This window comes from Dromaius novaehollandiae, unplaced genomic scaffold (genome assembly GCF_036370855.1).
Source record: "Dromaius novaehollandiae isolate bDroNov1 unplaced genomic scaffold, bDroNov1.hap1 HAP1_SCAFFOLD_95, whole genome shotgun sequence".
In the NCBI taxonomy this organism is placed as follows: domain Eukaryota; kingdom Metazoa; phylum Chordata; class Aves; order Casuariiformes; family Dromaiidae; genus Dromaius; species Dromaius novaehollandiae.
Genome location: NW_026991355.1, coordinates 174,463 through 185,499, shown reverse-complemented (window position 1 = coordinate 185,499; position 11,037 = coordinate 174,463). Strand labels below are relative to the sequence as shown.

At 41.6% G+C, this 11,037-nt stretch overlaps 1 protein-coding gene and 1 pseudogene across 1 annotated transcript; both read left to right on the top strand.

Annotated features, from left to right (window-relative positions):
* Window positions 1-1,426: 1,426 nt before the first annotated feature.
* LOC135326015 (gap junction alpha-9 protein-like) lies at window positions 1,427-3,006 on the top strand (annotated as a pseudogene).
* A 1,171-nt stretch (window positions 3,007-4,177) lies between these two features.
* On the top strand, window positions 4,178-10,492 carry LOC112985209 (c-Myc-binding protein). The gene is made up of 5 exons (XM_064503915.1): window positions 4,178-4,192; window positions 4,385-4,463; window positions 6,418-6,466; window positions 7,446-7,575; window positions 10,258-10,492. The coding sequence occupies exons 1-5, from the start codon at window positions 4,178-4,180 to the stop codon at window positions 10,300-10,302; spliced, it is 318 nt and encodes a 105-aa protein (XP_064359985.1). The 3' UTR covers window positions 10,303-10,492.
* Window positions 10,493-11,037: the final 545 nt, after the last annotated feature.

Below are 11,037 nucleotides of genomic sequence, written 5' to 3'. Positions count from 1 at the left end.
GTTAAATATATTTTTGCATCAGCTCAGCTTACAAGCTGCAGTCTATCCACAGCTGCCAGGAAGACTCTTTAAAGGTGTCGTTTACTGTAACAACGTACCTCCGGTCTCCAAAACTTCTGCCACGACTGTTCCGCTTCTTCCTCTTCCGCATGAATCTTTTCCTTTTTAAACTCGGTGAAGAGCAATTTAGGATAGGGAGTATACATTTGGTTCCAGTAGCTCCCTCTTCACCATCTTGTATGGAGACACAATAGAATCGTACCATTATGAAGGGGGAACCTCGGTTCCATTTCTAATGACTTGCTCCTAAAGAGAAATACTGAATTAAATGGACTGGAAAAGTAGAATAGAACAGTTGTGAGGTTTAGGGATATTTTAAGTCAGTATGACAAGAAAGATGGCATAAGGAGAATAAATGAGAGGTCAAGAACTGTAGAATAGAAGGACAGATGCTGCGTATGGAAAGCGGGGCAGCTCGGAGGGATCAAAAACACTATTGCTGAGTTTTTACATCACAAGTACGATGAGAAGCTGTTCCAATAGAAGAGATTTTCAGCAAAAATGTACATTGCATAGTATTTGTAAGGGTGTACCTTCTTAACTTTTGCACAGGCAAGCTGAGTGTTCTTTGCTGTTGAGATATGCAAATAAACTAAAATTTCATCTGAAAGTTAGTACTTTTATAGCCACTGATTAAAAGAGTGAAGAAGAATACCGATGCCTCGATAGATGCGCTCACAGAAAATCTATATCTATAGTTGTGCCATTCATTAGCCAAGTGGGTTTGGCTACGGTGCATATTCTGAATCCATTTGTGGTGACATAAATTTCCATAAGAAATGTCTTCCCCGAATAAAAGTATAAACCATCTTCTGTCGGTTGACAACAGTCTGAAGCTGAGATTGTTCTGACAGTTTGGAAGAAAAGGGGCTGGAAAGGGGAAAGAGAAAATAATCTGAAAGAAGTCAGAACTCTGTATTTATTTCATTTCTAGCTTTTTGTTAACAAGATTCTTTCACTGGAAATAATAATTTGGCTATAATTAAATTGTGCTAGGAGCCATAGCAAACTGAACAACAGATTGATTTTCTCCTCCCTCCATCCCTAGCAAATATAAGTTCAATGTGCAAAGCTTGCATTCCTGTAATTGCTCCCTTAGTGAAATAAACTGTTTTAAAATATGAAATTGGCTCACACAGATGGAAGATGGCAGGGGTTATAACTTTTCATTGGATGCCACGGACCTTTAACGTTGCAGATTTTTGTAAAGAAAGTGTCATTTTTTTAAATTCATTTATCTTAAAAAAGTACTGATGATGGTTCTTCTAGCGGAATTTTCTTGGTAATACATTAAGGAAGGACTGCAGCTTTTACAATATGCGATGTTTCTTTTTTCTCTCATACATTTTAGTGTTAAGATGGCAGAATGACCCTGGGAGACTGGAATTTCCTCGGTGGCATTTTAGAGGAGGTCCACATTCATTTTACTATTATTGGAAAGATTTGGCTAACTATCCTCTTCATATTTCGAATGCTTGTTCTTGGGGTGGCAACTGAGGATGTTTGGAATGATGAACAACCAGAATTTATATGCAACACCGAGCAACCTGGTTGCAGAAATGTGTGCTATGATGAGGCCTTTCCTATCTCTCTAATAAGATATTGGGTCTTGCAAGTTGTATTCGTGTCTTCCCCTTCCTTGGTGTATATGGGTCATGCTTTATACAGACTAAGAGCCTTAGAAAAAGAGAGGCAAAAAAAGAAAGCTCAGGTCAGAGTGGAACTTGAAAGCACTGAATTAGAAATGACTGAAAATCGAAAAAGGCTGGAGAGAGAACTCCGGCAGTTGGATCAAAGAAAGCTAAACAAAGCACCCCTGAGAGGCTCTTTGGTCTGCACTTACGCGATACGTATTTTTACTAGATCTGCAGTGCAAGCCGGCTTTATGATTGGGTAGTATCTTCTGTATGGTTTTCAGCTAGATCCCCTTTATAAATGTCAGAGAGATCCATGTCCAAACATAGTTGACTGCTTTGTATCAAGACCAACAGAAAAGACAGTGTTCATATTATTTATGCAGTCAATAGCAACTGTGTCATTGCTCTTAAACATCTTAGAAATTATCCACCTAGGATTCAGAAAAATTAAAATGGGACTCTGTGGACAGGATAAAAACAAGGATGACCTCGATGACTTCTACGTAAATAAATCTAAGAAATACTCTGCAATACCACGCTCTCCTTTGGGAATATCTGCAACTCCACAAAAAACTCTTCCTTCTGCACTTACTGGTTACACCTTTTGAACGTGCCGTGTTTCAGTCTATTCAGAATAACCGTGCAGAAAGTAGCAACAATTACGCCCATCACAATCAGGAAAATAAACTGCCAGAGCAGAGGCCAGCTACAAATGCTTTAGACAATCAGATTCAAAATACTAGCACAAATAATAATGAAGGCTTAATTAGGGAGCTAATTACTGAAGAAAATGATTCTCAAAAAGAAGCTGAAAAGAAACATTTCCTTGTTTGTACTCAGAGTGCAGATGCAGCTTCAAGCATGTGCTTGAGAAGCTTTGCTGAAACGCCATCTCAAACTTCACTGCAGTCTGATCCCCTTCCTATTAACAGTTTAGGAAGACAACGTGGAGTCAGCACCTCATGGAACTGCTCTGCAGTGGTTGAGAGTGCAGGGCCCTCAACAAATTCTCTCCAAAAGAATGGTGACAGAAGACCGAGCAGTTTCAGTGCGAGCAAAAGCCATGCTACTTCCAAAACAGACTCAAAAAACCTCAGCCGACCAGACGCTCCCGACTCCATCGGAGAGGTGAGCTCAGAATCCAAACAAAGTAGAAATTGCGACAGTCCTCAGCCTTTCCCTCCGTCTAGGCGAATATCGTTGTCAAGTAATGCCAGCAGCAGGTGCGCCCCCGCTGATCTTCAAATTTAGTGTGAATTAACAAGTAAATAACACCAGTGAATGCTGCGAGAATGACTGGACATCGCAACATAAGTAACAGCTACTTTGAAGGGTAGCTAAATTATTCAACTTTAACCAGCTCTTTCACATAGATAACAAAGTTGTGTACAGCTTTGCTTATTAGCTAAGCAACCTTTAAACACTGTATTTACTTTTTTTTTTTAATAAAAAGATGACTTAAACCCCAGTGTATAAGCTTTTCCATTACCCTTGCACCTAAAGAGGAAAATGTAAATCCTATAAATCCACATATTAGGCAAAGTAAGGAAAGTCCAAGTTAAAACTTCGGGCCTAGCGAAATACAAGGATTAAAACTACAGGCGATAATATTTAAACTGAACAAAATTAGACACAAACACAGTCTAAAAATATATATCCAAATTAATACTGCTATTGTAGCTTTACTCTTTGCATCTTCTGGTGTAAAATTTTCAGTGGGCACATAAGTTTGTGTTAATGCATATTTGCATTTAATGTGCCTGTATTAAAAAGCCTAGTATTTAATGCACTCTTCTTCCACTATCTAAATAATAGAAACATTAGCATTCAGATGCTCACAAACAGAATTTGTCATTCAAAGTTCTGTTGGTTAAAGATAAGATACCAAATAATCTGTTTTCTTCCTGCTGTCGATAGGGGATTTTTATTTGCTTTTTTCTTTGGGGGGAGGGGACATGTGTCAAAAACTGTTTCATCGCAGTGCCTTGCCAATAGGAAATTTTAATTTTATTCCAGTGCAAACCGGAGACACTGAAGAAAAAGAAGTGGAAAAAGACCCTGAAACTGCAGGCATAACATTGTAAAATAGGTTCTTTTTTATGGTGACAACAAGAACCGGATTTTTTGTCCGTTGGTATCGCTGTGTCTCACCAAAAGAAAAAAACATAATTATTCCTACTTTACAGATAGGCCCGGGGAAGTGGACTTGCTTTTGGACGGGAAGATTTCACGGCGCGTGGCTCTTCGATGCCCCTCGGAGCGGGGAGGGCGGCCGGGGCCCGCGCCGGGCGAAGCGCCGAGCGGCGCGCGGGGGCGGCGCGGGCGGGCGGGCGGGCGGGCGGAGTCAGTGCGAGGCGGAGGGCCGGGCCGGGCCTGGCCGCAGGCCCCGTCGCCATGGTGACCGCCGGGAAGCCCTCGAGCCGTAAAGGCCGAGGGCGCAGGCGCGCAGGCGCCGTTGGCGTTGGAGCTGGGCGGGCTCGATGTCGCGTTACAAGGTAGGAGGGAGCGCGCGGGCCCCGGCGGCCGCCGCCGCGTCGCCAGGAGGCCGCGGAGCGGGCCAGGTCCCGCCTAGCCCAGCTCGCCGTGCCGTCTCGGCGGCGGGCCGGGCCGGGCCGGGAGGGGCGCGGAGCGGAGCGGGGCGGGGCGGGGCCCGGCACGGCGCGGCGCTCTGACCTGTGCACATCCTTCCCAACGCCGCGGACTTCAAGCGGGAGCAGTTCCGCCGGTACCTGGAGAAGTCGGGGGTGCTGGACACGCTCACCAGGGGTAAGTGCCGGGCCTGGGCCGCGCCGCGCCGCTTCCGCGCGGGGGGGCGAGGCCCGGCCGCAGCTCCCTCCGCGGCCGCCAGCGGCAGCGCTCGCCCGGGAGCGCCGTGCGGCAGCGAAGCTGGGCCGGGCTGGGCGCCGGGGCGGCGCGCCGTGCGTGCGGGGAGACGTGGCCAGCCAGCTCCGGCGAGCTGACTGCGTTGCTGGGAGTTCGTGCGTTTATTGCCTTTGGACAGGCTGTTACGGGAAGGGTGGAAATACTGGAGTAACGTAAAGGCGGTTCCCTTCTCCTCTCCCTGTCGCGTTGGAGACTTCTCTCATGCGACCAGAGCACTTCTCTCTATGCTTGCTCTTGGAAACAGAATTATTTGGGGGTCTTGCATGGCCAGAATGCTTGAGGCAAAACATAGAGTGGTCTCTATTCTAAGCGTTCTATTTAAAAAGATCCTTTCTTGAGTAGAACTTGGAGCTTCTCTGAAATCTTGTGAATTTAAATGACTAAGTATCCATATCTGAGAAGGGCAAATACTTATGCTATGCTTTAAGCCTCCTCTGACTTTCTGTATGGCCCAATATCCTTTAAGTTCTTCTGTTCTCTTTTTTTTCCCTTCAAATAGTATGTTAAAGCCCATTAACATCTCTGCTTGAAAAGTATGCTGTTTAAAAAGAGAATGACGAATCTAGTGTGTCAAGCAAATGGGTTTTGTGCTTAAGACTGTTGGCCTAGAGCGTATGTAATACTCGATTTCTTTGTAGATGTATCGGTACTAAGCATCCTCTGTGATGGCAAAACGCATCTTCCAAGCAGCGGCGTACTATTTTTGTTTCTAACTTAGGTGATTGGTTTTAAACTAATGTAGCTGTGCAGTTTGGACATCAGAAGCTGGGAGAAGGACACCTAAGTCCCCCGTAAATATTACTCAGAAAATATTTATAAAAGCAAACAGCGTCTATGGCTATGTGTGTGCATTTGGGGCAAGTATATATTTGGGAATTTTCTAATGATTCACGGGACTGAGTATTCCATATATGGAGTTGGTATGTATATGGCTTGTTTTATTTAAACTGTCAGGATACTGATGCTTGTGCCTGACCTGCCTGGCACTCTGTCCAACAGAACCCAGATCCATAAAGATGATTACTGAAGTGATGAACCCCGTGTACTCTGACAGTAGCCATTTAGTTGTCTAATTGTAGGTGTTCGGTGGAGGTTTGCTTTTATACTGAAAGTTACAGAAGTGCTGCTGATGTCTTGCGGTTCAAAGATCTAGCCTAAGCAGAAATAATAGTTTCTGAAGTGAGAGTCTCAAAATAGTTGGAATTCCCATTTTGGTGATGAGAGCTAATGCTATAGTTGCACGTGGAAAATGCCACATTTGTCCAGGCTGTTCGTTTCTGTGTTCTGAGCTAGAACAGCCTAATGCTGTGGGTAGGGGAATCGATGCAACTTCTGAGTAGCTGTTACTGTACTTATACAGGCATACCTCAGAGATGTTGCGGGTTCGGTTCCAGACCACCGCAATAAAGCGAATATTGCAATAAAGCGAGTCACGTTAATTTTTTGGTTTCCCAATGCATATAAAGGTTATGTTTACTCTATACTGTAGTCTATCAAGTGTGCAATAGCATTATGTCTAAAAAAAAAAAAGTACATAATCTATCGCTTAAAAAAATGCTAACCGTCACCTGAGCCTTCTGAGGTTGACGCAGGGTTGCCACAAACCTTCAATTTGTAAAGACCGCAATATCTGCGAAGCGCAATGAAGTGAAGCACGATAAAGTGAGGTATGCCTGTACAGTCAAAGGAAATGGGTGAAAATCTAGTTAAACAGAAGTTTTTTATAAATGTGGAACTCAAACTTGTATGCCTTCTGACTGTTTCTGACTGTTGGTACATGCTCTGAAACTTAAGTTTCGTGTACTGCTTGCGATTGCTGAATGCTTTTTATTTCCAGTGTTGGTAGCCTTATATGAAGAGCCAGAGAAACCGAACAGTGCACTGGAGTATCCTTTTTCTCTTCTATGAACTGTTCATAGAGACTTAATGCAAAATTATTTTTGACTCCTAGATGGACTGGAGAGACTTGTACGGACGACTTAAACTTAGAACATAACTCTTGCATGTTTTTAGTTAATAATAGCAGTCTTGCAAGTGGCTCTTGATCAACAAAGTACAGCAGATGATTGGAAACTCCTCTTAAGCTGAACTAGCTGCTTCTAACAACCTTAAGGCTGCTGATATTTCCAAACCGGTGTTTTTCTGTTGCTGGCTGCCATTTATCACCGAACAGTTTTACAAGCACATGTAAAATTGCTCTTGGCTAAGAACCTCTCTGGGCAGAGAGCTAACAGGAACTCTGGCAGGATGTAAGAGAGCCATGCACATCAGTATGACAGCAGTTACAAAAATAAGTTTCAGGCTATTACAGAATGTTGTAGGAGACCCGCAACATCAGACTTGATTACATACTGTATCTGTGGTTTCTGATGTCTCTTCTATTTCCTGACACTGGTGTGTCTGTCTGTCTGTCTGTCTCTCTCTCTCTCTCTCTTTTATTTTTAACACAAAAGGGCAAAAAAAAAAAAAAAAAAAAGCAAAGCTTTTGTTTCTTGCTGTTTCTAAGCAGCCTGCTTTTTTGGCTATTTCTTCTCCCGTTGCTTATTCTTTTTTCTTTTTTTTTTACTCTTCAAAACATAAGCTGATATGCTACCGTCCTTTGCATTAAAAAAAATAAGGTGGGTGTAGCAAAACATTCGCATTTGTCTTGTATTCAGTGATGCCTTTATTTTAGGAATTTGCTGACAAATTTAAAAGCTTTCTTATTTTTGTAACTTACTCCTGCAGGATAAAAAATACGGTAGTAATGTGAATGGTTTAATGCAATTTCTGGCATGTTTATTCCAGCACCAACTTAATCGCACGTTAAAACTAAAATCCAGTTATGCTGTCTAACTGAAGAAATACTTAACATCTAAATATCAGCTTTCTGAAACATCGTCTAGGAGCTTCAGCTCCTGAAAATCCAGAAATAGAGGCACTTCGCTGTGAGGTGGCAGAGATGAAAGAAAAATATGAAGCTGTGTTGGAAGAGAATAAAAATCTCAAAAGCAAGGTAAAAGTCTACGTAGTGTTCCTAAGTAGTTCCATATTTCACAACAAAAAGAATACTTTGATACTTACAATACAGCTAACTTTCTTTCAGTGTAGTAACCAATAAATGTTGTTGCATTGTTAGCCTAGTGCCTGAGGAATATTAACTCTTTCCTGATTTCCACCTAGTGAAGACTTTTTGATGGGAAAGAGGCTTTTCCTGTAATATGGCATTGCTAACATACATGTATATGCATGTATGTATATATTTTTTAAGGGTCAGTTAATCCCATATCTTCATTTGATCCCATCTGGATGTTTTTAAATTGTTTGATATTATATAGCTCATGCTTCCACAAGAGCTTTCTTTTAATTAAAAAAAAAAAAAAAAAAAAAAAAGGAAAAAAAGGCTAATATATAACCATAAAAGCTTTCAAAAGGCTGAGGGAGGAAAAGTATATATTAGTTTCTGTGCCCCTACACCTGATTTGCCGGTGGAGGCACCTTATCCATGCAAAACAACTAACTTTCACTTCAACTAAAGCAACTCTGGTGTGCCTGTATCTGCAAAGAGAGTGGATCTGAAGTGCTAGCTAATGCAAACCTATGCTTTTATGGGTCTCCAGGCTGTCTGAAACAGTTCTGAGATGCAGACAACTTCCTCCCACCTCAGAGTACCAAGTGTAAACCTGACAACATTAAAGAAGCAAACCCTCGCTTCTAGTGTTATAGTATAGTACGGGATAATAGCCGATGCTTACGTTCCACTATGGATTTTTGTGTATTTGTTTGAGAAATATGGCTGTTCTCATAAATGAACTTCCCTACAGTTTTTTATAGGAAAAGACCACCACAAGTTCTGTATTTATGTAGGCGATAGAAAGTATGTGGGGGAAGGTCTTTTACATAGCTGCCTTAGTTTGGGGAGAAGGGGTTCTGGGGCATTATTCCTTTTTATTTCTCTTCTAGAGTGCCCTCTTGCTTTCTCAGTAGCTCTTTTCCTATTCCTGTGGTTCCAGGGAGTCCTCGTGGTCACACTTGTTTGTGCTGACTAGGAAAAATGGCCAAGACCCTGAAGTTTAGGGGGTGTTGCAATAGACTGCTTGATGTAGTTGACTTAAAAATGCAACTGATAGTGGATGTGTGAAAGTACCCTAACTTGGGTCTTCAGAAGAAAAACATCTTTTAAAGAAGTCAAAACTTGTTCCATAATCTTTGGGTTACTTGATATATGTTTTGAGGTATACCTGCAGTATTTGCTGCTGCTTTTTCAAAAGGGAAACTTTCTGCTTACTAAGAACACGTATCTTGACGTGCTGTGTTTCAGGGACTTTGGAACTTGCCTATCGGAGCGCACACTGATGCTAGCTCCTGGTACCAAATAACTTTTTTTTGAACTGTTATTCCCCACCCCACAACCTCATAATTTCTTAAACGGTAGAACTAGCCTATGGCTTGTAATTGAAAAATATTGGTACCTCAAAACTGTTTCACAAGCACTATTCTCTTACTTCTTGTGTTTTGAGCTTTGTCCCTCTTTGAACGTTCACTCTTGCTTCACTTGTTTTCCAATATTAATGTATTTGTGTTTCTTTCTTTCCATTATCTTCTACCTGTGTTTCTGAAACACAATAGAAGTTCACACTGAAGGAATACAGAGTAGACCAGCGTTTAGCCTTTTTTCAGCAGTCCCGTCGCACAAAATACGTCCCTTTAATCATGCATTTATCGGTAACTTGAGTCATGTCCTAATAGGTGTTCCACCTCAGTTGGATTGTTGTGTGATCTGTTCTTTTTCCTTACATTTACTGGTCAGAATCTCATGGAATTCTGGTGTCTGTGGGAGGAGGAAGAGTAGTTACGTCCTTCATGGAAAAGGAAACGGACTTCAGTTTGTATGCTGGTAGTCTTTTGTGGTTTCACAAAATGCTGATTGAGCAGCTCTTGCTAGTAGCCTAGTGACTTGATTTAATTAAGTATTGCTGCAAGGAACACATTGGTATTTTAATCTGTTTTGGTTTAAAATTTTTTGACTTCCTTCTCCCACAAATTGCTAAGTGAAGAATCTTAAGTGGGGAAAACTAGACTGGCAAATTCCAGAGGCTCGGTCCTAACATTTGAGCTGTTTTTTGAAGCTTGGGCTTGTCTTTCATGAAGGTGTTTACTTGATTTCAGTTGCAAATGTATTCTTGGCAATAACTTTCCAAGTAAAGGTCGTACTTTAATGCACACTTTCCTGGGCCATACTGTCCAGAAAACATAGTGAAAACTGGAATGATTTCAGGAGATGTTGGTTTGGATACTGTTGCTATGACAACTGCTTCGTTCAATCATATTCTGGTAAAAGTCAAAGAATATAAGATACTAATCAGTATCGGGTGCCATTTTTGATGAAAAGTACTTCCTAAGATGCAGAGTGAGAAACAGTTTAAAAACTAAGTGCAAGACTGATGTTTAAAAGTGTATTTGCAAAGCCTCCTTTTTATAGCTGCAGGATTAGACAGTGCAGCAAGTCAGTGTTTTGAGCGAAGGATTATTTTGTTGTCTAACTTGAAAATGGACTTGCATAAATATCAGTGGTGAATTAGAATGCACAAGATAAGTGCAGCGTTACTGGGAGAAAATGTTTTTTTCCACTTATCTTAATATGGAAAGTTTATTGAGAAAGCTGCCACTAACTAAGTTCCTCTTTTTAACTCCACAGCTGGCTCAGTATGAACCACCTCAAGAAGAAAAGCATGGTGAATAGCCAATAGTTTCTCCTTTAATGCCTTGACTGAATAAAGGGCTTCCTGAGAACTGCAGTCCTGACTTCTTTTGTGTGTGTGAACTCTGAATGCATACCTAGTTATCTCACTTTCTTAAAATGAAAAAAAAAAAAGTCAGTATCGTGAGTGTACCGCTATTTTTGTGTAGCTAAAGCAGCAACTGGTGGGTTCAGGCATATTTGCCAACCTCTTTTCTTTCTTTAAGAAAGGGTGGTGATTATGACAAACCTGAAGCTGGTAGGGTAACTGTCTGCTCAAGCGTTCTGTAACAGAATGGATATGGTTGTGAAGCGATGGATATACCACATTGCCGGAAATGCAATACCAACTGAACTTGCCCTTTTTGTTTGCATAATGTGTACCTATTTCTGTGTAGTTCATGTCTACAATCCGGCTTCAGAAACCAGACCTTGGAGAGTAGCTCAAGATACCACTTGGATTGTTCTTGACAGAATACAGAATTCTGACTTCTAACGGCTAGCTGTCCTGCGCAATTGGAGTGAGTGGTGCATACCATAGTAAGATACGGAGAGTTTGCCATATGATTCATATAATGTGGAAAAGAAAATCCATAATGCTTTTTTTTTTTTTTTTTTTAGGTACGGCAGAAAATCCGAGAGGTGCGTGTGACTTGTGATTTCTCATTTCCCTCCAGGTTCTGTGGCCCCTACTTCTCTGAATCAACTTTGCAACTCTTCTCAAATGTAAAATTATCC

Excerpts from the sequence above, each read along its gene's own strand:
- LOC112985209 (XM_064503915.1), top strand. Across the intron at positions 4,464-6,417 it reads GCTGGACACGCTCACCAGGG|TGTTGGTAGCCTTATATGAA; the intron begins GTAAGTGCCGGG and ends TTTTATTTCCAG. Across the intron at positions 6,467-7,445 it reads AAACCGAACAGTGCACTGGA|CTTTCTGAAACATCGTCTAG; the intron begins GTATCCTTTTTC and ends TCTAAATATCAG.